Source organism: Solanum pennellii, chromosome 9 (genome assembly GCF_001406875.1).
Source record: "Solanum pennellii chromosome 9, SPENNV200".
Taxonomy (NCBI): domain Eukaryota; kingdom Viridiplantae; phylum Streptophyta; class Magnoliopsida; order Solanales; family Solanaceae; genus Solanum; species Solanum pennellii.
Window position 1 is genome coordinate 78638321 of NC_028645.1, and position 26352 is coordinate 78664672.

General features: G+C 33.3%; 2 protein-coding genes, 1 long non-coding RNA gene and 1 pseudogene across 3 annotated transcripts; 2 read left to right on the forward strand and 2 right to left on the reverse strand.

The window, feature by feature from the left end:
* Positions 1 to 5182: 5182 nt before the first annotated feature.
* LOC107031335 (probable polygalacturonase) lies at positions 5183 to 9316 on the forward strand. The gene is made up of 6 exons (XM_015232658.2): positions 5183 to 5376; positions 6455 to 6772; positions 7156 to 7276; positions 7368 to 7542; positions 7643 to 7713; positions 8224 to 9316. The coding sequence occupies exons 1-6, from the start codon at positions 5281 to 5283 to the stop codon at positions 8883 to 8885; spliced, it is 1443 nt and encodes a 480-aa protein (XP_015088144.1). The 5' UTR covers positions 5183 to 5280; the 3' UTR covers positions 8886 to 9316.
* An 870-nt stretch (positions 9317 to 10186) lies between these two features.
* LOC107030680 lies at positions 10187 to 11864 on the reverse strand (annotated as a pseudogene).
* A 1482-nt stretch (positions 11865 to 13346) lies between these two features.
* On the reverse strand, positions 13347 to 21188 carry LOC107031650 (kinesin-like protein KIN-14I). Its single transcript, XM_015233090.2, has 19 exons — positions 20364 to 21188; positions 19986 to 20152; positions 19638 to 19775; positions 19237 to 19467; positions 19076 to 19144; positions 18092 to 18160; positions 17737 to 17814; positions 17512 to 17628; positions 17334 to 17415; positions 17132 to 17227; positions 16865 to 17038; positions 16610 to 16716; positions 16346 to 16524; positions 15985 to 16143; positions 15631 to 15884; positions 15372 to 15535; positions 15084 to 15263; positions 14027 to 14514; positions 13347 to 13857 (listed from the first exon to the last, which is right to left on the reverse strand). The coding sequence occupies exons 1-19, from the start codon at positions 20485 to 20487 to the stop codon at positions 13731 to 13733; spliced, it is 3003 nt and encodes a 1000-aa protein (XP_015088576.1). The 5' UTR covers positions 20488 to 21188; the 3' UTR covers positions 13347 to 13730.
* LOC114073979 lies at positions 14510 to 16495 on the forward strand. Its single transcript, XR_003574456.1, has 2 exons — positions 14510 to 14627; positions 15491 to 16495. It is a non-coding gene; the product is annotated as an uncharacterized LOC114073979 (long non-coding RNA).
* Positions 21189 to 26352: the final 5164 nt, after the last annotated feature.

Sequence of the window (26352 nt, forward strand, 5' to 3'; positions counted from 1 at the left end):
GGTAATATCTTTGTTTTTTTTAAAAAAAAATCAAAGGATCAAGGAAAAATTTTAAAAATTAATTCATATTTATAATTTAAAATACAGATATGGTGGAATTCTAGAAGATGTTTTTGTAACAAACAAGATGTGAACAATGAGACTGAGATGGTTTAGACATGTGAAGAGAGGTACAGAAGGATCAATACAGAGGTATATATGAGAGGCTACTATAACAAGTTTTGGTCGATGTAGAGCTACATCGAAAAAGGGTTGAGGGAGGTGATTTGATTAGCTGAACAAGATACGACATATCAATTTACTCGAGGCATGACCATGTGTAAAACAATATAGAAGTTGAGGATTAGGATATTCAATAGATAGTCTAATGTTGTCATACTTTTACGTGGGAGATGTAACTTCTTCTCATCTTCTCCTTATTCAGTAGTATTACTTAATAGTCGTGTAATATTTTATTCTTTAATTTTTACTACTATCTGTTGATTTATTAATTTACTACCTTAATATGTTATTCTTTAATTTTCACTAATGTTAGATTTATTAATTTACTAGCTTGCTATATCTTGTTATTTTGCTGTTGTATTTTTTCGAGAAAAAAAAATTACTTTGATTATTTTTGTTCCGGACATATGATCTTATCAAAAATAACATCTCTATTACACAAAGGTAGAAGTGAAGTTCACGTACATTCCATTCCCTTCAAAACTAACTTATGAGATTAAACAAAATATATTATTATTATAAATTATATTTAGTCATAAACTATTTTTTTATCCTATTGAAAATCCGTAATTGTTAATTTAACCGAGAGAATGATGGATAATTTAACTATTTTTGTTTCCCAGAAGGATAGTTTGTTGGTCTTAATTTAATATTTTTTACTAGTATTAATTAATTAACTGTTGTAACCCAACACTTGTACACTTTTGACATGTACCAAGTCGATAAATTAAAATATTGCATCATGATCAGGGGAAAATAAATAACAATGGATGTTATTAAAACTAACGCTTAAAAATTTATATAAACTTATAGATTACCTATATAGTATTTTTTATTATTATTTAGCATTGACTCCTGAAGTTGAATTAACTAATATTGATGCATATATTTGAGATACTATATATTTTCAACTCACAAACCTATGTTGGAAAATAAAATAAGGTAAAACTTCTGTTTCACCTTTTGCAAAGACTTTGAGTCTAATTTTTTTTTTCACATTCATTTCTTTATGTTATTTGTATCAGTAACCGGTTTATGGATGAGTGCTCTTGGAGTAGTCGGTCTAACGCTGAACCTACGTGCCTATGACTTCGTTTCTCAGGAAATTCACGCAGCGGGAGATCCTGAATTTGAGGGGAGTGAAGTAATTGGATTTAGGATGTCACTAGGCGACTAACCCACCTTTCCGATACAACTTCTTTCTACTTCTGGATCTCGTAATAAAGGAAGAAAAGAAGAGTTTGATCCGCTCGAAGAGTTTCCCACCCGGACTGTGACTTCTTTCTGATTGTTAAAAGTATTTGTTTGATGTTATTCTTAAAAAAAAAAAACATGTAGGAGTAATTTTTTAAAAATTTTAATGTGTGGATGGAGGGAATTTTCAGGAATTAAATCTGCGTTATTCACGTATAATAATAAGAATAAGTTAACACAACTAATATGACTCTCCTAATCATTATATATGTCAAATTACAATAAAAACAAATCTAAAAAATAAACTCCTCAATAGTTCTTCTCCGATAAAAAAAATAATAATAAAAATTTCAGCTTATGACCTCTTAATCAAGTGAAGTTGTTGAGAATAATTTTCTATAACATGCATGAGCTTACATATAACGTTTTTTAATAATCTTATTTGTATTATTAGCATGTAATTGAACTTCACTTATAATATATTCAAACATATCTTTACATATAAAATTCAAAAAGTATATGCAGGTGATTCTATTTTTACATGAAAGATAGAAAAATTGTTTTCGATCAGATTATAAGCGTGTTTTACTTAATTTTAAAATTTTCCAAAAATCTCATTTTGAAATAAATACTTTTTTTTTTTTTGCAAAAAGAAAAGAAAACTTGTAAGAAACACCTTAAAGACTTTTAGGAGGCAATTAGTAGTGTTAAGTTTAAAAAAAAGGGAAAAAAAGAGATACTAACAAAATAAGACTAACTGGAAAAGCACAAAGAATAATAATTATAGTATATATTAATAATAATAATAATATAAAAAAGAATAAAAAAAGTGGGAATAATTGTTAGATTGAGTTGAAGGGAGCAGAAGAGACAAGGAGGACCAGAAGAGGAGGGTACAAATGTCATTTACTAATTAGTGAAGAAGAAGACAAAGGGCCCACTTAGAGCCATATGATCTGGCACCCTCACTAATGCCAGCCTTGCATTTCCCACACATCATTCATGTGGGCTCACTACTATTTTTCTCATCAACCACATGCAATCCCATTCATAAGGACCCCAATTATAATACTTATTCTATATATCGTTTGATACGCAGAATAAGATAAGATATTTTTTTAGGTTTGGAAATTATTTTGCATTATTTTTATTTATCATTATATCTAAATTAAAATCGAGATTATTTTTATCCCCTTTCTTTGGTGGAATGGAATAAAATATATATTTTATTTTATTATAATTTTTATTTTCTCTTAAATACATCAGATATTATTCTCTGCTCTCTTATGTATATGGATGTTCTATCTCCTCTAGGATATATTCGAGTATGTATCCGGATGTTTGTTGATGTATGTATTCAGAAGTCTAGTGATATTTTTGGTTTCTTTCTCACTGTTCAGAACAATGGAGCTTTCGATCAAGATCTTCTCGCCTCACCTGTTTGGGTTCTCGCTCGAACTGAAACCTTTATGCAATATTCAAAATCTATAAATTTTAAGGAATTTTTTTAATTTGAAAAAAAATGAGAAAAATAATGTAATTACCTCTTAGCACTATGAAATTTATGCAAATTATACATAAATTAATCAAGAAATCGTAATTTCAAAAAATAATTTAGTAGGAAAACCAAACGACTCTTCAAGTAATAAATATTTGATGAAATAACTGAAATAACACGTTGAAAAAACTAACTTGACAAGCATTATTAACCAAAAAAATACAAAAAATAAAGAGGACAAAACTAGTTATAACAAGTTAAATTTCATGTCTGAAATTCATTGACTCGATTAGATAATTTTGTGTCATTTGAAACATTGAAAATTCACTATGACTTGAGATTTTTCGATTAAGAGTGAAAATGGAGATGATTTATTTTCTCCAAAATAGATGTAATTGAGTTTTTAACAATATTATTCTAATAAAAAATAAATACATTCACATATAAAATTTATACTATGCCAATAAAAAATCGCTTGATTCAAAATAAGATTATCTCAAATTTTATATGGAAAATATAATAAAAGCCCTCAGATCCTGAATTTAGTTAATACCCACAGCAAACACCTAATTCATGTAACAAAATGTCTCCTAAATGTATAGTCATTTTCACCATAATTTTTTCTCACTTTAATCAGGTTTGATTTGTCAGTATTCTCACATATTAATAAAATAAATCTGAATATTATTTACCATTAAGCTATCCTCTTAGAAAAAATAGTTATTTTTTAAATCTCGCTTACTTTTAACTCGTTTAATATTTCAACAATAATTCACATATCACTTTTAGCATATTAAAAACAACAATTAATTTCCTCTTATTTTATCATCAACATTGATTATCCATTCTCTCGTTCATTTTCTAGGACCTAAGACCGTATATCAATTTATTTTTTTTGAAAGATAACTAACTCGGTGTTCAAATACCTTGCAATCCCGATTAAATTTGAATCGCATAATGTGAGGTCCATAAGAAGATTTTTTCCATAATCAGAACTCAAACCAAAACATCTGTTTTACACTATATAAAAAATAATCATTAGCGCTAATTAAAAATTAATTGTCTCTAAATATATATTTTTATCGACAATTAACGCTCTCTGTCTATGTCTCTAAAATCTTTGGCAACATTGATTCTAATGACACTTAACAAATATCGATAAAGACTGTACTACTTTCTATTAATGTTAATATTTATTATCGCTAAAAGTTATTTTTGTGTAAAATTAAAATGAAACAATATTACGATTATATATACAAAATGAACAGGTAAAAATGATTAATTTTGTGAAGGAGAGGAGTTAGGAACCTATTAATTGCTTAGTATTATGACTAAAAGTCATGCGTCTATATAACTGTAACTGTAGTAGTTACTCAGTCAATGCCTCGTACTACTCTCCAGCCGTTTGTTGTTCTGTTGATTGAGTGTCGGCAATGTCCGTTAGAAAAATAAAAACAAAATTACAGAGTGATTAATGACTAATAATTACATTAATTAAATATTAATTATTCTGTACGTTTTTTTTTCTTTATTTTCCATTATTTCCATATAAGACGACGTATACAAAAATGAACCCAATTAATATTGTTCACATTCATTTTGTTTTATTTTATTAGTTTTAAATAATAAATATTAATAATAATATGTGTAGATGAAGAGCTGTCTTTTTCTAATTCTTCGCTGTCCCTTTCTCTTACCATCCGTTTTTTCTTTTTCTATTGGTAGCCATAGTATTGTATTAATAGTTTTCAATTTAATTTAGTCAAAAATAGATCTAAATTAATTTTTTTTTAATTTTATGTGTAAATTATTAAGAGTATAAATTTCACACTTAAAATATTTATCTGTCTTAATTATTTTTAACTCAACGTGATTAAAGATTGTTAGGCCATGGTATTTAAAAGTCGTCATTTTTCTCTTAAATTTTGAATCTGTTTGGATTAATTTTTGGCTTAGGACTTACAAGCTAAAAATCTTAAAATAAAAATTCCACCTTATGATTTTTAATTTATTTTGTCAAAAATCTTAAATAAAAATTTATTGTTTATTTTATTTTATTATATTATATATTAATGAAAATTGCGTTAGCTTGATGTAAATATTCTAAAAGAAAAAGTTTTTTTCTATAAGTATTTTTATTTTATTCAAAAGCTTCAAAATTGATTAAAAGTTATTTTGATTGAAAACTCTTAAAATAATGGTTTTAGTGTCGAGTTAAAATTAAACAAATAAATTGAGACGGAGGGATTATATATATTTTTTTCTCCTTAATTGCCACTCTCTCATCTATCATACAAATTACACACACCCTCTTCTCTTCTCTTCTCTACCTTCCCTTCTTCATCCTCCCTCTTCTCATTTTGGTTATGAAAGTGTTAAGCTTTTTTGGAGAAGAGGGGGTGAGTGGTTCAAGATTTGTGAATGTCACTATGTCAGAGAAGAACACAATCATGAAGAGGCTAGTAAGTACGTTGGTTTATTTTATTTTTTTCATTTTTGTGTTCTTGTAATTTTAAACTGAGGGTGTCTTGTTTTTTTTGACTAAATCTTGATTTTCATGTCTTTAATCTGATATTTTCACTTGAAAAATTAGTGGGTATTTGCTAGATTGTGATATTTGTGGTTAAAAATTGATTCTTGGTTCAATTGGTTTCACTTCTTTTCCTTGCTAGGGGGTGGGGCTGGAGTGGGGGGCTTAGAACTTAGTATTTGTGCTCTGAATTGGATTTACTAACAGGGTTTTGTAGAGATTTGCTTGATCTCTTTTATTATCTAACTGAGATGCCTAATGTTTTTGTCTACATTGTATTTTCAAGATAAGGATTTGGTGGATTCAAGATTTGTTTGGATGGTCTTTGCAATCATAAAGTTTTGATTTTTATAGTGAAATTTTGTTTTGTCTTCTAGCACATCAATCCTGGTAGAAGGGATCTGATTGGGAAACTACTAATGGTGTACAATGACTTGATGAAGTGTGATATAAATTATGAAAGCTGACTAAGTTATAAATACACTTTTTCTCTTTTCATTCTCATTTGAAGTTAACACTTATTAGGTACTGTAATTTCTCAGTGTTTTGTGCTCCAAATGAAGTCTCTATCTATAGGTTACTAATCAAGTTGAGAGCTTTTTCTATAAAAGGAAAAGAAAATCTACTTGTGTTCTTTCTACTGGTGTTTCCTGTTCCTTTGTCACATCAGCTTTTTTTTGTAGTTGGTTCTTCTCAGCATTTTTCTGTGTTGAATGTGGGTAAAGATTAAACTTTTTCAACGTGGCTATCTTCTTTCTCCATGTTTGATTTGAATATGAAAAGAAAATATAGCAGCAGCCAAAAAACTTGAATTTTCTCTCTGTGAGATCTGCAAACAGTGAAATTATGCCAAAATATGTTCAGGAAGAACCGAGACAATGTATCTCCGTGATGCTGATTAGGGAACTTGCAAATACATTATGCCGCGACATAGATTTTATTAGCTTACATGATACTGAATTCAGTAAAATGCTGGATGATTTACCTTTTCTCTTTGATTTTGTTTCCAGGCAGTGCTACTTTTGCTGTTGGTGTTCAGTCACTGTATAGTACAGAGTGAAACTGAATTTGAAGGAGAATGCAAGTTCAATAAGCATTTGAAACCTAGACCTCACAGTGTGTCAGTATTGGACTTTGGGGCTGTGGGTGATGGAAAAACTATTAATACTGTCGCGTTTCAGAATGCTATTTTTTATCTCAAGTCCTTTGCTGACAAGGGTGGAGCGCAGCTCTATGTTCCTGCTGGAAAGTGGCTGACTAGAAGCATCAATCTTACTAGCCACCTTACACTGTTCCTGGAAAAAGATGCTGTTATTCTAGCATCCGAGGTTAGCCTCTGAACTTTGTCTTAGTGTCCATGTTGCATTTCTTATCATCTCTTTTGTGTTTAAAACAAAAGACTAGCCTAGTTACAATGCTAAAACAATTTCAGCATCGTGTAATAGGGTTGTCAACCATTGGTTTCAAGGATGAGATACATTGGCACTTCGGAATTAGGATCCATGGATTACTATTTCACAAATAAAATGAAATTCTTGACATATACATGGTAACTCCAATAGAGAGGTTAACTAATATGTTGTCACGACTGCAATAACTCAAGTTTTGTTGATGATGGTTTTGATAAGTGCTTCAATTTTTATCCATTAACTTAGATCTCTAAGCATTTTAATGCATGTCGCGGTTAATAATTTGTGCATTAACTATTCAGGATTTCGATCATTGGGATGTAGTTGAAGCTTTACCATCTTATGGCCGATCTATTGAAGCACAGTATGGAAGATACCGCAGCTTGATCTCTGGAAATAATTTAACTGATGTTGTAATAACAGGCAGGGAATCCTTCATTGAGTGGTTCTATTAGTTTATGTTCCTCTTTATTTTACCTTTATGCAACCTGCTTATTTCTTAACAATTCTGCAGGTAACAATGGTACTATCGATGGCCAGGGCTCTATTTGGTGGGAGAAGTTCAATTCCCATTCCTTAAATTATACTCGACCTCACCTAGTAGAGTTTGTTAGCTCCAGCAATGTTGTTATTTCAAACTTGACCTTATTAAATGCTCCTGGTTGGAACATCCGTCCAGCATATTGCAGGTAACTCAATTTATCTGTATAAGGAGTTCAATATTTCATCTACTTTTGCTTGTGGTAAGATCCGAGTATCTAATCTTTGAGAAAATTTCATGTCTTGCAGTAATGTGGTCATTCAGAACTTAACGGTTTATACTCCACAAGACTCCCCATTCACCAATGGGATTGTCCCAGGTTGGTTAAAAGAAATCATTAATCTTATTTCTTTTTAAACGTCCAAAGCTAATAAATATCTGTAACCTTAGACCTTCACCAGTTAAATGTTCACAGGTCTTCAAATATAGCTTTGATTTATCTGACATCACAAAGCTTCCTCAAGCAATGGAAAACAACATTTTTAGGATTAAAAATTTAGCTGTAAATAAAGATTAAATTCTAGCTCTCCAAATACTGCTAAAACCTGAGTTCTGATCACACGATTTTTCTTTAGTATCATAGACACACATTGCTCTAGATTTTAGTTGGGCAATATGAAGTACTAGCTGTTTTTCCTCGTCCCTGAGTAAATGTTCTCATGATTAATACATGACCCCGGAATAGATTTGTAGTTAAGACGATGTGAAATAGTGAGGCCTGATGTTCCGTAAGCATGTATATTGTTCTCCTTATTTTTCTTTTTTTTATTCAACAAAAGAAGGATTGGTTACTCTAGACCTGACATGCAACCTCATATCCACTTTTCAGATTCTTCTGAGCATGTCTGCATTGAAAACAGCAACATTAGCATGGGTTACGATGCTATCGTTCTTAAAAGTGGTTGGGATGAGTATGGGATTTCCTACGGGAAACCTACCTCAAATGTCCACATTAGACGAGTGAGGTTACAGTCCGCTGCAGGTGCTGGTGTGGCTTTTGGTAGCGAGATGTCTGGTGGTATCTCCGATGTGCTAGTAGAGCTTAGTTCGCTGCATGACTCCCTTTCCGGGATTGAGCTGAAGACAGCAAGAGGAAGAGGCGGTTACATCAAAGATATTCTCATTTCAAATGTTGTTATGGATAACTTGCAAGTCGGAATCAAGGCCACTGGTTACTCTGATACGCATCCAGATGAGAAATATGATCCTTCTTCGTTACCTACAGTTAGTGGAATCACCTTTGAGGACATTGTTGGCACAAATATCTCTATAGCAGGGAATTTCACCGGGCTATCAGAATCTCCCTTCACTTCTATATGTCTATCAAATATCTCTATCTCCATTTCATCCGACCCTTCTACACCATGGCTATGCTCTAATATATCAGGCTCTTCTAAAAATGTATCTCCTGAACCATGTCCCGAGCTTCAAGGATCATTTTCCAGTTGCTTTGCTCTTCCAAACCCATACACTGAAGTTGCAGTTTTATAATCCTACCCCGATTGGTACTACTATTCATTCATTGAACCTGAACAACGAGGCACATATCTTGTTCTGGTTCTGTGTACAATCCTCCAATAAGATGCAAGTCAGAATATTCAGTCTCATGGTTTACCAAGTCAACGTCAAAAAACTCTGGTGAGCATTCTCTTCAACGCAGCAGCAGATCGTTTCTGTGTACAGCATCAGTTTCTTTTATTCATGTGTAAGAAAAGTTTTGGTAGTTCAGTAAATTCAGATACATTGTTCCTTGTCGTGTCATTCTTCATTTGATTTTTTCTTTTTTCTTTACGAAATTGTCTTACATTTGTAAATTGGGTTTTATGGAGACTGCAGTAAGATTGGTTAATGCTTATATGGTTGAAGGGGTGTTATTGTTGATTGTCATTGTTGCAATAAAAGTTCTAGCCATTTCATTTAAACATACAAAGCCTATTCTTCCTTCTTTGGTTAGAAAAACATTTGAAGATCATGAGGAAACAGTTTGTAATGCAGAACAATTTGACATTTTCATTCCTTTGATTTAAGTTAAGGTCCTGTTTGTATCCCGTAAGCTTGTAGGCTTGTAGCCATTGCTGATTGTTGCTGCAAAGGTAATCCAGATGAATGTTGAAATACTGCCAGCTAACTTGAGAGGAAACATGATTTGAGGCTATTCTCAAACTATATAATGAATTATTGGCAACAGTGAATCGTCTCTATATGATCTATAGGTCACAGTTTCGAGCTATAAAAACAGTCACTAATGCGTACATTAGGTTAGACTGTCTACGTCATTCTCCTACCTACAGGTGTGGCCTTTCCTTGAACCCTTTAATGTGAAATGCTCTGTGCAACGAGCTGCTCTGTGCAACAGCCTTTCTTTGAGCGCACTATTCTCAAACTATACAATGACTTATAAGCAATAATGTTTGCATTAGGTTAAGATTGTTTACATCATACTTCTACCTACAGGTATGACACATCTTTCCTTTGAACCCTGCTAATGTGAAATGCTCTGTGCAATGGCCTTTCCTTGAGCACTATTCTCAAACTAAACAATGAATTATTGGCAACAGTAAATTGTCTATATGTGACCTATAGGTCACATCTATGGAAATAGTCATTAATGCTTGCATTACGTTAGACCGACTAATGTGAGCTGCTAATGTGAGCTGCTCGGTGCAACCAATAGGTCACAAGTTGAGCTGTTGAAACAATCATCAATGCTTACATTAGGTTAGATTGTCTACGTCATACTCCTTTAGGTGTGACGCTCACCTGAATCCTGATAACGTGAAATGCTGCGTGCATTGACAAAACATCTTGACTTCATATGATATGGGAATTTTAGCAACTTTAGAATCAATAAGAAAATAAATGTACATAATCAAGGTTGATATACACGTTTCTTTTTGGGCATGTTGCCATTAAGAGATTCATCAAAGGAGAAACTAAATTCTGAAAATTTATCAAATTCACTTGTCATGTCTAAAAACTGCTTTTGAAGTTCCTCCAATGTGTTTTCTCCCTGTTAACAAATTTTTACAAATTTCAATCACAAACTTATTACAATTACTAAAAAACACATGAAACCAAAAAATTATAAAAAAAATGTACCGAAGGCAAATTACCTTAGATTTCTCATCTTCCATCATTGTTATCATTTCTTGCATAAACTCACAAAATTCCTGTTATGTTAAAAGTGAGCAAGTAGAAATGATTATTTTTTTAAAAAGAAAACTATAACTGACAAGCAAAAATGAACGGAGAAATTATTATCGAAGTCAGAAGAAGATAGAAACTGACTTTATCATCATCAGAATCATCTCCCATGAGTTGAAGCAACTTAGTGTCATATAGTGATTTTTTCCTCTTGTCTGAGAGAACTGCAAATTGATAGATAAAATCAAAGCAGAACCAGAATTTTAATTTGATAAATTGAATCGATAGGTAATTCATTAAACTCCTTGCTTATTTAATATGCTTTTAAACTTACGATCTAAAAAATAAATATGTAAGGTCTGTTAGGTCAAAACGAAGATTCAAAACAGATATGTGCGTGGTTTTCGTGGTGACATGTATTAATGGGGTTAAGAAGGTAAATTCACATACCAGAATAAGCTTCTTGAACTTGTTGAAATCTATGTTTAGCTTCTCCCATAATGCAAGGATCCTTCTTCATCCATCTATCTGTGTGCCATTTCTTCAATCAACAAATAAAATAAATTATAAATCAAAAGATATAAGTAAAATAGAGCACAACACAAAAAATGAAACATAAATCTCGTGATCTTAAACAAGTCAGGTAAAATATTATAGAGTTAGTTATCAATTAAATTTAGACGTTCTTTATATTAGCTCACAAAAATTCAATAGTTTTTATCTGAACCCTTTATATATATACATAAGTTTGCGTTTAATCATAAAATTTAAAAAAAAATCGTGTTTTAAATAATTCTTCAAATTGTACCTCAACATACTTTTTGATATTTTTCTTAAAGTTTAAGTTTTATGAGTGAAAGTGAAATTTACTCGAAAATAGGTTTAAGCCAATTTCTGGAACTAGTATATTTGATCTAATTTCATGAACAAACAATACGTTCATTTTTTTTAAAATCTACTCCAAAAATCTTTGGTTAAAGATATATTTTAAAAATTTAACATCATTATAAAAAATTATAAAGTTTAAATAAAAAAATAGATTTTAAAATAACGTAAGACACTTAAATTGAATAAAAAAACTACCAGAGCAAGCTTTCTGTAAGCACAACGAATTTCTGAATGTGAGGCTTGTTTACAAATTCCAAGAACATCATAGTAGCAAGAGACTCCACTATTGTTGGACACAAATTCCATTTTCTTGAACTCCCAAAAAAGGGGGAGAAATTTTATTTTATTTGGTGAATATAATACTAATATATTGCTCACTTGGTTTTAGTGTACAAGGAAAAAAGTTGTTAATTTGTTTAAGGTTTTGGTAGGTGCAAGAAATGAATTTAATAATAATCACAAATATCACATGATTCTAGAAGGGAGATTTATTCATAAGAAAGTTCTAGATTTTTACTATTTTCTTCGTTTTATTTTATGTGGCATTATTTTATTTTTTGTCAGTTTTAAAAAGAATGTCACATTTTTTCATATGATAAATATTTAAAGATACAATTCCTCTTTTACCTTTATTGATTCCACTTAATTTTAAACATAATACTTTAATACATTTATGAGGAGAAAGAAAAATGAGTTTACTTTTTTATAGAATAATTTAGTAAATATTTCAAAGTTTTCATTATTTTTGAACTCCACATTAAATAAAATATTGTCATATAAAATAAAATGAATGGAGGGAATACTACTTTTAGGAACTGTTTGGATTTCTTGTTATACCCACAAATTGTGTAAGTTGAGGAAAATGTGTGTGGTGTTCCTATGAGGGATGTACTATGTGGTCACTGTCTTCCTTCTAGAAATTTCTTGCATCTTTACAATTTTCCTTATTGATGGTTACGGGTCGTTTGGTAGCTAGTTAATATTATTCATAAATGAATTTTATATATTATTTTGTATAAATATTAGGACAACGCTATGAATTAGAAAAAACGCAAGTACTTTAGTGGAAAATGGTGATTAGTGAGAGATTGACTATATAAGGAGAGGTAGACGTAGAAACTAAAAGTCTTGGAAAGAGATGAATAGACTTGATATGACTTACATGTAACTAATTAAGAATATGATCTTAAATAGAAAAATATGAAGATCGAAGATTAGAATAGAAGGTTAGTAAGTTGAGTGTTGCCTACCACTTTTAGTATTGTTATGTTACTTTTTTACTGTCTTATTCTTTGATTTTAATATTACCTCATGTTTCATTTGCTTTAGTTACTGTTATCTTTTCTTGTATCGCGACTGTTCTATTCTTTTCATTGTTTTCAGCATGATTTTTTCTCTCTTATATTTGTTTGACATATTTTTTTTTTATATGCTTTACTTGATTCAAAGATCTATGAAATACAATCTTAGTACCTTCACAAGGTAGGGGTTAAGGCTTCATACACAATACCATCACTGAACCTCACTTGTGGAATTACACTTGTATATATTATTGTTGCTCTCTTTCGCTAGCACAAATATTCAATAACAATGTCCACAAAAACCACCTAATATTTTTTTTTTCGCTATAATTTGAATAGAAACTCATGAAAAATCCATCTACACACTCCAATTGCTTACTTTGAATAATTTTCAACCCACTTCATCGACCCCAACACCTTACCTTTAGGGTTTTTCTTTCCATTTAGAAAATTGGGATGATTCCCTTACTTCCTTTTCTTGTCTAAGGATCAACTATATTCAGAATACCCTTTTGCCTTCAGTGATTTCACTTTTCATCATTGAACATACCTGGGACAACATTGTTTCTCATTATGTGATCATAATCTGTAATAGCCAGGACATCAATAAAACCAAGAATCAGAGAAATTAATAGTTTCATAATCAACTTATGGTTTTTTTTACTACAAAGCACAACCAAAATAAATTGAATATGTGCAAAATGTACATGTCAAATCCTCAACTATGACACAAAATGTTATATGGAAGCACAACCTTTGAAGATCTTCACACTGCTCTCTACCAAAAGAACTTGAACTCTACATATCTAATGATGTAAAGATTACACGCAACGGAATTATTGCCTTTTCAGATAAATCAAAATACAAATTTTGAAGGGAATGATCAAATAGGCCAGAGAGAGACTCTGTTAGTAAAGCAAAAACAACTCTCTCATACAACCCTCCGAAATAATAACCAAAAAAATAAAAGAATTGGAAACAGCTTGGCCATAATACACCCTTACTACTTCCTGTTTCCTGCTTTTCGCTTAATTTCAGTTGGCATGGCATGCCTCCCATTCCGTAGAGGTGTATGGACAATTCCATTTGTCTTTCGTGATGGTGAAGGCCCTACTTTGTAAGGCATGTTCCTGCGACAATCAGTTAAATGAAATGTTAAACGTGAAATGAGCCCGAATAGAGTAGAACAAACCGACCCTTACTAGTTTGGAGATTGAAATGTAGTTGATTGATTGATCAACAACTATTATTGATCAACTCTTCAAGTGTTTATAAATAGGTGAATGCATGAGAGATTACCTCGTTTCTGGGCTCTTTGCATGCTTTGGATTTGATCTCTGGATCCTTGACTCATTCCCACTAGTCAAACAGTTTAGTTTGGAATTATTGAATTGCCAAAGCAAATCAGGCTCAGATGAATCACTGGTCGTGGCATCAAATTCTTCCAGCTCATCAGCAGGAGTGATGTCAAAGTGTTCACCCAATGGGATAAGCTTACTTGATTTTTCTTGGCTTAATTTAGATGATTCTGAAAGATATTTCTGAGCAAAGGCATCAGACATGCCATTTTCAGATTCCCAATATCCAAAGGGCTTCCCCACTCCATGGATAGTGTCCTGTTTGTTCACCATTACTTTGTCTACCCACTCACCTGTGCCCGTGTCTTTATCATATCCCACGTAGTTTTCACATGGACTGTTGACTGGTGGCCATGGAGGAGAATTTCCTAGTAACTCATCAAGATCATAGCTTGGCTTCTTTTGTCTGAATGCAGAATTACTGGATATCTGCACATAAGTAGATGTCAAAGCAAGGTCTTGCAGATTACAACCACGTACATCAAAATGGGTACTGATAGGAAACTTCTCTAACGTTTCGAACTTTTACGTGGGAGAGGCAGGTAGTTAATCTCCACTTCTCTTCTTCTCCTTATTTAGTCGTATTAGTTAGTATTCACGTAATATCTTATTCTTCAACCGTGCTCTGTTTATTTTGCTATGTTGCTATATAGCTATATTTTCCTCTCAATCAATTACACTTCTTTTGAGCCGAGTGTCTATCAGAAACAACCTCGCTACCTCACAAATGTCTGTATACATTCTACCCTCCCTAAACCCCATTTGTGGGACTACACTGGGTATGTTGTAAGACTTGACTAATGGTATGTTGTGCTCTAGTTTTGGTATAAGCTTATTCAAGTTTAGTGCTCTTCCAAGTATTGCAGCATCTATTTATTGTTTGAGCTAAAACACCACTAAACACTAAAAAACTTCGATAAATTATTCTTCGATAGAAGAGTTTGTATTGTGTAATAAATAATTGCACTTCTAGAGATAATCAAGTCTAGAGACTCTACCTCTATGTTGCCAACATCGTCCATTGGTCTCCTCTGGACATTTGAATCGCCTAGAATTTCTCTTTTCTGTAGGTTAGATTGAATGGGTGATGGCTGCATTCCACATGGACTGCTCATTTCCTTATGCTTCATGGGAACTGACTCTTCCTTTTTTGCTAGTGCTGCTTTCAAAGATGCAATCTGATAAAACAAAGATATTGTCCTTCAGAACAAACCAATCTATACCAGGAATACTTTTTATACTAGAAAGAAAAGGCAATTAAAATGAAAAAAAGAAGAAAAGAAAACCTGTTCTTTGAGCTCTTTGACATCTGTAGAGTCTTTATTTACTCGTGCAGCGCCTAGTTCAACAGTAGAAACACGTTCTGCAAATTTAAGTGTGCTAATTGTTTCTCCTACTGCTTCAGGCTCAGGGCTTATGTGAACGAACATCAAAGTTTTGGCTTGCCCTCCTACAAGAAAGTCATGTACCAAAAACCAATCATTACTAGACAGGAAGAAATGAGTCATGAGAACAATCGAGTTCCATTATCTACTTATATCCTACCAAGTGAGTCTTGTAGAAGCTGTGTAAGTTTGCTGTTACGGTATGGGACATGTGCATTCTTTTGGGCAAGAGCAGAGATAACATCACCCAAAGCTGAAAGAGACTTGTTAATGTGCTGAGCCTCTTTAAGTCTATCTCCTGTTACTTCAGATTTGTTCACTCTCTCACTTCCTGCAAGATCAACCAAATGCATACAACCACGAAGAATAGCTCCAGAAGCCACATCTCTACCCTGAACATGAACTGTTAGGCAACTGCACATTCAAGACCAGAAAGAATTAGCATCTCCACTATAAGTTTCTTACAAAGCACTAGAAATCAAATTAAGAGAAAGAAAAGATTCTGCATTCAGACCTGTGGGAGCGGCTACTGCGGTCGTTGAGCGCTGTTGCACCCACTGAACGATTCTTTTGCCCTAAATTCATCAGATCAATAACATCACAAGTTGAAGCTACACGAACCAAGCTTGCATCTGGTACAGTTAGTCCTTGAGAAGCACTACGGATTTCTAACGTAATTCTGGGTTAAGGAATGCAGGAGTATTAAGGCTTTAAGCACGACAGGTTGAGATCAACACATTGTGTAAAAACACATAGCTTAACGTCACTTAAAAAGTAAATAATATAACAATGTTTGTTGCCAAACATTCAATATATCCAGAAGAAGATTAGTAAAGATCATTAAAATGTAAATGATGAGATATTGAGAAGGATATCTTTTGTTTACACCATCAGAAGCTAGGAGATCCCTAACTTGCTCATTGTATATCTCAATCATCTGTACAGACACATCATAGTGGATGGTGTCCTTTCTTTGTTCTGCGAGAAGGAATAGATCACCTAAAGCCCTGTAGTTTACTCCTTGACTTTGTTCTGTGAGATTGTTAGGTCCCGTCTGAATACAACAAAGGAGCTTCTTAGCACATACAACAGAGAGAATAAGATTTTACTTGTGATGGAGATATTTTTCTTTAACTAACCATTGTGTAGGTTTTTCCTGATCCTGTTTGGCCATAAGCAAAAATGCAGACATTATAGCCATCAAGAACTGATCTTATCAGTGGTTGCGTATCAGAAAATACTTCGCCTGACAGAAAAGTAAGAACTAAGAAGTGGAAACCACTGAAGAAAGCTGAGGTGTAACATAATCAAAAGTCAAGATTCCAATCTTTATAAAAGTTAAACCTAAATACCATTTTACCAACATTATATACTCTTTTATATTTGACATTTACCTTGAGTTGAGCAAGATCCAAATACTTTATTGAAGTTGAAAGACTTTCGTCCTCTGCCATTCTTTGATGGAATACTAATTGTGATGGTACCATCTTCTATGTGATCCACAGAACTAGCAGAATTAGATTGCCCAGGCAAAAAGGGTCTTACTCGACAGTAAACCCTTATGCTTCCTAATTGAGCAGAAACAGACAACCTTCAGTTCAAAGGCTGAGTAAGAGATGAAGAAAGACACAGTGACATGGTCTACCACATAAGAATGTTACCTTTAAGGTCCTGAACTTGATTATAAAGCTTGCGATTTTCTTCAAGAACTCTATGATAACCAGAAGCTGCATGAGCTAGGCCATTTATGTGCATGCCTGCAATATAATTAGGTGGAAATGCTCAATCAAGGAATATACATAAATCAATGAGATCCCCACACCACATAACCAAAAAAAATAATGAATCGTGCAATATTCCTACCAATACTACGCATTTCCTCATGAAACTTCATCTGCATGAACTGCATACCCGCTTTGGTAGTCAAAAGAGTTTGCTTCAGGTTCTACAATAGGACAGTAAGGCTCATGAGAACATAGAGGAGAAATTGAAATTTTCATCTTTGAGGGTCTAGTCATGCTTAGCGATCTTCAATGCTTACCTTAATGTCTTTTTGCTGTTGGTCAACTATGGTGTATTGTTTCACATATCTTCTTTCACGTTCTTCATCCGGCAAGGAGTCCGCTTTCTTCTCAAGGGTCACATTCCTCTGGTCAACCTGATTTAGAAGGAAGAAAAAATTGCAAATATGAGGGATCATGTCTTTTGACATGAAATTGTACTTCTTTAATTAAAACAGAAGGATGTTATGAATTAGATACCTCACCTTTGCACTATCAGAAGTCTGTCTTATGAGGGATTTGTTATCACAAGAACCAGTTGAATCATCTGTAGTTGCTCTACTCTGATGGAAGGATGTTACATGGTTTGTCAGAGCATAAGATGACACATGTAAATAACATTAAAAAAGTAGAGTAATTATTCTACTTTTTCTTGTTTGTGTAGATATTGTAAGAAGGAATCAAAGGCTGGAGTCAATAAAAGGAGTTTATACGAGCATAAGAATGGAAAGAGAAAACTGAGAGCACTGAATCAATAGTGACTACAAGGGAAGTTAGAATCCAACTTCAACAATGAATGATCTAGTAATTGAGAAGATAGGTGAGTATAAATAAACCTACCGGTTCAATTTTGCTTGCAACGCGATGCTCAAATTCCTGAACAACCTTGTTTAACACCGACTCCACAAGCTGTAGCATGCACAACATTTCTGGAGTTAAGAACAAATGGCACTATATACCAAATAAAATCACAGATAATAGCTAATAACTCTCGAGCAGTTTCCAGGTGGTGAACTGTAGGAGTCTGCAGGAAGTTCTACCATCACATGCATATCATAGGTTAGGTCAAACAAAGAATCATATCTTCAAAGTAAATGATTGTGAGAAATGTTTTTCTAGTTAACATATATGTGAAAGAAATTCTGGTGCAGGATTTGATGTCATGAGTTGTTATGACAATACCAGACAAAAGAATTTTAAAGTCATCAGCGAGGACATCAACCATATCTGAAGAGCTAATCGTGTAAATTACTTTAAATACAGAAGGTCAATACTTCTGGTGACAAGGAACCAAACGACATTGAACTTGTGAATTGCAAATACACGTAATTTACAGTAAAATCAAGAATGTAAAAATATTTTTTAACTGTCAAGCTATCAGGGAATAGCCTGAGCAACAAGGGGTTCCAAGGACTACAAGGTCCAGAGATATTCCACCAGACAACTAGGTCGTTTATACACTTCATTTGTAAATTAACTTCCCATCTCCAATTTCCCCGACACAGGATAATTTTCCATAATTCACTCAAAAAGAAAATCCAACGCCAGGAAATAACATTTCATGAGAAACTAAATCTCAGGCTAGTACAATGTTAAACAATGTCCAACTAGTCTAAGTTCACTTGATTTCTTTTCTACATGTCTAAGTTCTTTACTGCTTGCTTGACACTCCCTACTTCAGCTGAAAAGATTGAACAAGTGCAAGTAATTTAAATGAAAGTGTAGGAACAAGTGAAATGATTGAAGCTTTCACAGCATTGCTTCCACTTAGTACTACAAAAATGTAAAAGGAGAGTTTATCAAGCTTAATGAATTTCAACTTACATTAGGAACCTCTTCTGGCTTCCTATCAGTTAGAATTGCACGAACAAGCATGCTCAAGGAAGAGCTGGACTGTAAGGATAAGAGTTGATTAGTGTTCGTCCATTAAATTCATTATTCTCAATGAATGTAATGCTTTCCTCAGTCAAGCAGAGGTTACCTACCGTTTTGTTTTTTTCAGCTTCAATGCATGCACCATTTATAGGTTTCTCATACATACTCCTTGACAATGAATTTGTGAATGGCTCAGAATTTTTCCGCACAATTTGTTTCACTGATGCATTTGATTTTATATTTCCACCAAATTTCCAGACTCCGGTATTACCTTCTTGCTTCCAATCACTGTAGGATTTAAGTCCCAAAACACAATTCACAATCCTTGATGATTTTCCTCCCTGATAATTGTCAAGAATGCAGCTCTATCATTCAATGACTCCATACTTCTATAGAAGTTCCAATAACAATCATGAGAATGTCTATACAACAACACTAGGACTCAATTACTAAGAGTCCAATTGTGATAATAAACTACTTTGGACCCCCATCAAATGCACTTAATAGTTACCTGCTCCAGATCAGATGCCTCGAATAAAGGAATCCCCAATTCTTGCACAGCAACTAAAAAGTTTCTGACATTCTCAAAGTACTGGTATGCAGACAAGGCAGGTCCATCTGAGGTAATTGCAGAGTCACTCTCAACAACCTGTAGTAGTTGATCAATGATAAAGGTCAATCTCTGAAATGAAAAAACAACAATTCTGCCAACAAATAGGTCCATTATCAAGAATCTTCTTTAATCTTCAACTTGCAATTTTCCTTTTCGAGTGAATCAATTCTACCAGTATTGGATTGAGGGATAGTTGATTGATTGGTTGATTTCCTTTATTATAGTAGATGGGGTTGGATTGATTACCTTGGGCACAGCTCCAGGTTGAATTTTATTAAGTACATTGCAAAGGATCATTCCACTCCTTAAACCAAGCCTGAACTCTTCCTCAGATGGTTCAGCTGGCAAACATTTAGCTCCCACAATTCCAACTATCTTTCTTATCCACGCGGCTGCATCGTACCTCCTTCTTGCTACAATTCAAACAAAGGATCATCAGATCACTCAACATCAATGATTTGGAAATGATAATACAAATTTCCAACTTATGCTTCTTAAAATCACATGAATATGCTAGTAATTACATTGAATCAACAGCCTAATCACTCATGATCAGCCACAAAGTAAAAGACACAAAATACATAAAACTAAAAATCAGTAACAGGAAAGTACAGTAGAATTTACCAGCTTCTTCTGCTTTACGGGCATCCAAATCAAGATTTCTTGATCGGCTATTGTTTCCATGCTGCTGAAGAACATCCTCTACCACAGACGTCACCGAGAAAGACAATGCTCCATCAGCCGCCATTTTTTTAGTTCAAACAGCTAAAGAAACCACCTTTATCTTGATAATAATACTATTGAATACCTAAACATCAAAGTTCCCTAAAAATCACCAGAACCCCAATCAGCAAATTATCTGAAAGAACCCAAGAATGAAAGGTCAGACATCAAATCCCCAAAAACCAACAAAACCCCAAGTAGCAAATTATCTCAAAAACCCAAGAATGATAGGTCAGGCATCAAATTCCCAATAACCAACAAAACCCCAAGTAGTAAATTCTCCAAAAGAAGTCAAGATTAAGAATTCAGAGCTCAAAACAAGATCTAAACTGATAAACAAAGCTCAGAAAAGACATCCAAGTAATAAAGATTCAATCTTTTTCTCTGTAATCTTCTTGTTGTACACACTACTAACTCATTCACCAAATAAAAATTACACTACAAAATACTTGTAATGTGTTATAGACTTCAGTTTTTGGCTTGCTTGATTCCTTTTCCTCTGCTTTTTTCACCTACCCCTCAAACTCAACTCACCTCTCTCCCCCACGAAATGCAAGAAAAGCGCTTTATTTGCTTTATACAAACAACAACAAAACAGAGAAAGAAAAAACTGCTGCTTTGAATTGAATTTTGTAGAATTTTAGAAGGCACGTATTACCGAGCCTAATACCGAACCCCATTTGAACCAAAAAAAATAAAAAATCTCTCTCAGCGCGTTGTACGACTCTTTTGTCGAGCAGGTGGTTAAGTATTTGGGAGTAGAAATATATATAGAGAGGCGGAGTTTAGAATTTTTAATAAGAGGATTTAGAATTTGTAGAAATAAATACATATGCGAATTCAAGAATTGAAGTTCGTGAATTTTTGTGATGATTTCAATTTAATATACAAATAATAACTAAATTTACGATTGAATATTTAACATATCAATGAAATCTTACTTGTAAGACCTGAGTAGGAGGAGGATAAAGTGTATGTTGATCTTACTCTGTCTCGTAGAGATATAGATATTTGGTATTGGGTAGTACATATTGTATTACATATATAAGATTCGAGTGAAAGTTAGTGGGATCTCATTAACTTGTATATTTCCTCTGGATTTGCGCCTATCTGTTAGTAATCTATTCTAATTTGTTTGTCGTATTATTTCTTTTAAATTCATTCTAGGAAAAAAATAATTTGCTACTCTTTGTTTTAGTTTTTTATATGACATATTTTAAAACACAATAAGATATTTTGGTTCATTTTACATATCTTTATTTAAGATCACAAGATTTGTCGTCTTTATTTTTTAAAATTGTGTCAAATTAGAATGAAGGGAGTAACAAAGAGCAAATAAAAATTATTGTGAAGTGATAACTACTTGTTAGTTTTTAATAGGAGATTTTGGATTTGTAAATTTAATCGGATCCAAAAAAAAATAGGGAAACTTACATAAATATACTATGATAAAAAAATATTTACCATTTATAGCAATAATATTTTTACCTCACTTGATCACTTTTAATTCATTTATAATACAAGTTTAATACATATTAATAATACAAATTTTAATGATGAATAATACATTTATCACACATTTTAATACACTTATAATACAATGTGACAATTTTTTACCAAACAAACATGATATATTTCAAAAAACAATTATAATTCATATATATTGCATACATAATTCACTTTTAATACATATTACAGATTTAACAAAGCATTGCTATAAATAGTAATAAACAAAAAGTATCGCTAAAATCAGTAATTATTTTTTAAAATGTATTAATTTATGTAATTTGCTCAAAAAAATATTAGTTATTAGGGTAAAAATTAAATAATAAATAAATAATAATAGTAATAATAATAAGGAAATTTCTTATTTTAAAAGGATTTTTGACTCTAAATAGTTCATCATTGTATTGCCAAAATATGTATTGTAATTTCATAATTTATCCGTCACATACGTATTAAAAATATAAATAATAACAATATTATTCTCTCTAAATAGTCAATTCTGGTATTGTCAAAATACGTATTATAATTTCTTAATTTATCTATCACAAACGTATTATTTAGTTAATATCGCAAACCAAATAAAGAATCATGCATTCTATGAATATTTTTCTTATGTGACTAACTATAAATGTTGCCTATTCAAATTGTTGAGTGATTAGTTTAGTTGAACTTATTAAATTTTTTTCGCAAGTTTAGTTTTGAAAGTTATTACTGGAGATTACAAGTGTAGTTTTCTATAAGTAATTCAATGTAGTAAAAATAATAATCTAGCTTTGTTTGCACAAATAAATAAATTAAATTTTGTCTGACAATAATTAAAGGTGAATTATGTGATTTCAAAAGTTAAATCAAGGAAAAGAATGTTTTCTTGAATAGATTGATTCTCACCACAATGTAAAGAATCCAATGTGTCAATAGAGGAGGCAAAAGTAAGGAAAATATTTTTAAAAAAATAAATAAGATTATTAAGTAATTATAAAATATTATTTTAAATTATATTTGTATATAATCTAGTAGAATATTACAACGTGACAAAACTGATTTCTTTCGTATCGAATTCATAGAAATCTAAAAAAAGATTTTTTTCTACTCATAATTTTTTTTATATATATTTAATAATTAAGCATAAAATTTACTTTAATAATACATGAAGTAAAAAAGACTTAACATCTACTATATACACATAAAAAGATAATTTTTATCTTATATATACTAATTAATTTCTGGCAAAGAGGTTCCGATAAACTCACCCCTTTGCTCCCTCTTGGCTCCGCTCTTGGTTGATTGTTAGATATTGGGGAGACAATCGACATAAAATACTGTTTATGAAACTTATTTTCTCTATTTCCTATGAAAAAAACCTTTTTTTAATTTTAAAAAACTTATTTTCTTTTTTTTTTAAAAAATACCAATCAAATGTGAAAAGTTGAGCTATACTAAACACACCCTAAATGAAATTCCAAAAATTAAAAATATGTTAACACAATTCTGACAGGAATGGGTCTTTTATAATTTTCTAGAGCATCAAGTAACAGCTATATTTTCAAAAAGTATTAATGTTTTATCCCTTTATTTCTCAATAATTATTTATTTCAATTCTAAACAACAAAAAAAACAAGTCTTATCTTTTGAAGCTACATACAAAGTTTATATATATCATAATTAAAATGGAGTAATAAATTATTGGTATTTGAAATTTAAAAAATTGGCCATCAGAAAACGATGAAAATGTCACCTTCAAAACAACTTAATATCACTATTTATTAGCCCACAAATGAACTAAATATATACAACTATAGTAGTTGACAATTTATTCCCCCCTAAACTACATTCAAAAAAAAACATTTCAAAATTTTGTTACTATACTAATTAGTCAAGCTCTATTATTATTGCATATTCAACTACTTTAGAATATCCTCTCCAAATGAATGGCTAGATTTATTTTTTAGTACAAAGTTGAATATCAAATTCTTATTCATTTTAAATACATACTTACTCATGTATTTAATTAAGAACTACCATACATAACCTATTACTAAGTTATAAAGTGTACCTCTAGACAAAGCATTATTTTTTTAGAAATATAGAATTCATAAACAAGTTTTTTTCGATAAACATACGATCGATGTGATTTGTGTTGGGAATTAAACACACAACACACACAAATAATCTAGAGAAAAGAGAAACGGAACACAAACGGGACACACAAGAATTTAACGTGGTTCGGTTTCCCTACTCCACGACTGTAACAGGAGGATTTTATTTCACTTGTGCTACTCCAGAATTACAAATACAAGGATCATATTTATAGGAAAGCCAAATGGTTAACCTAGGGTTTCAGTAATGGGTCGGGCCGGCTCACAAGCCTCCACAAAGCCCAACAATCTCCCACTTGGAGGCTTGAAGAATTTCAACTGTCATCCACTTAGAACACTTGTATGTCTAGTAATCTTTTTCAACTCTCTCCTGCTACAGCGGCCTTCTCATCAGTCAACTGAAAGGCCCGTTGAAGCTCCCCGAAGCTTCAACACATCAGTCACGGCTGAAACTGCCCTTGACTCGTCCTCGGTCCCTACCGGCTCCCACTTGAGACACGAACTGCCGGATCCTAGAACTCCCTGAGAACAAACACTCTCCATACTCAGCAAGAAATTTTCTGGAGACGTATCAACAGCTGGAATACTGGTTCTCTTGACCCACTGTCTTCTAGGAGCCTTGGCTGAAGCACGGCCGGTGCTCCCACTGCCACAAACGCCTCTGACTGGTCTTCCTGAACCTTTCCTTGCTCGTTCATCCTGAATCTGACCTGTGGCTCTGGGTTTCTTTCTTGCAAAGACAACCTTCTTCTGCCCACGAGATTCTGTGAACCGGACTTTGTTTTTCTTCTGAACTGGGACGGTCACTCCCTCAGACGGTAATCCGACAATATACAACGATCCTCTTTTTGTTCCACGAGCCATGACAAGATTGCCCCTCACGACCTTCCACTGCCCATTTCCGAACTTCACATGATGTCCCTGTTCATCCAACTGCCTAACAGAAATCAAACTTTTCGTCAAGCTTGGAACAACTCTGACATCCTTCAAGGTCCAGAAACCGACTGGCGTCTTCAGCACCATGTCACCCATGCCCGTAACATCAAGAGCTCTATCGTCTGCAAGCCTTACCTTTCCAAAGTCTCCAATAACCAGATTCTGCAATGCTTCACTGCTGTGGGTAGCGTGAAAAGAAGCACCAGAATCCATGACCCAGGAATCCACATTGCTCTCCGCGCAACAGATAAACAAATCCTCGTTGACGCTGTCTTCTGCAATGTTGACTTGTTTGTCTTTCTGGCATTGATTCCTGAAATGCCCCACCTCCTTGCAGTTCCAACATGTTACACCTGAGCCATCCCGAGCCTTTGACTGACTCCTTCTTCGGTTCCTGCTCCCACTACCTCTGTTATTTCCTCTGCCTCTGACGACGTTTAGCATATCACCTGATGATTCTCCAGAACTCCTTCTTCTGACATCCTCGCCAAGAACGAGATCACGAATCTTCTCAAAGGTGAATCCATTAGGTCCCACTGAACTGGCAACTGCTGTAACCGTTCCGGACCAACTGTCAGGCAATGATGATAACAGTAGTAAAGCTTGAACTTCATCATCGAACTTAATGCCAACTGACAAAAGTCTGGCTAAGATCGAATTCAATGAGTTGATGTGCTCGGTAACTGAACTGCCTTCCTTCATCTTTGTGTTCACCAACTCTCTAATCAGAAAAATTTTGTTTGCTGCAGATGGCTTCTCGTACATGTTAGACAAGGCTTCCAAGATGCCTTTCGCTGTCTTCTCCTTAAGAATGTTGAACGCAACATTCTTGGTCAACGAGAGTCGGATAACTGACATAGCTTTCCGATCCAAAACTGCCCACTCTGCATCAGACAATTTTCCTTGCTTGTCACCCAACACTACGTCCAAATCTTTCTGAACCAGCAAATCTTCAATCTGCATCTTCCACCAACTGAAATCTGTACCATCGAACTTCTCAATTCGGAACTTCCCATCTTCTGCCATCTCAAAGGACTTCGGCAATTCCCTTAACGGCGTCTACAGACAGCGGGCGGCGATTTGGACGATGCTCACGATCTGGACGCTCGCGGCTGGATCTGAGGCTCCTCGACGCGGCGGCCAACGGAACGGCGCGACGGACAGCACACGGACGACGGCTGTTCGCACCCTGCGCGGTTCTCCTAGCCGGCTGCTGCTTGAGGTTACCCACACGGTAACGGCGGCTACTCCTCCCTGCACACAGTTCTTCACACAAGAACCCTAGGTGACAATTTCTCACAGTTTGTGTTACAATGTTGTTGAAACCTCGCTCTGATACCAATTGTTGGGAA

Coding starts and splice junctions, on each gene's coding strand:
- LOC107031335 (XM_015232658.2), top strand. CDS start 5,281: ATGAAAGTGTTAAGCTTTTTTGGAGAAGAGGGGGTGAGTGGTTCAAGA. Junction 7,277..7,367: donor AACTGATGTTGTAATAACAG/GCAGGGAATCCT, acceptor ACAATTCTGCAG/GTAACAATGGTACTATCGAT. Junction 7,543..7,642: donor ATCCGTCCAGCATATTGCAG/GTAACTCAATTT, acceptor CATGTCTTGCAG/TAATGTGGTCATTCAGAACT.
- LOC107031650 (XM_015233090.2), bottom strand. CDS start 20,487: ATGGCGGCTGATGGAGCATTGTCTTTCTCGGTGACGTCTGTGGTAGAG. Junction 19,468..19,637: donor AGGCATCTGATCTGGAGCAG/GTAACTATTAAG, acceptor GACAATTATCAG/GGAGGAAAATCATCAAGGAT. Junction 17,228..17,333: donor TGAGGAAATGCGTAGTATTG/GTAGGAATATTG, acceptor ATTATATTGCAG/GCATGCACATAAATGGCCTA.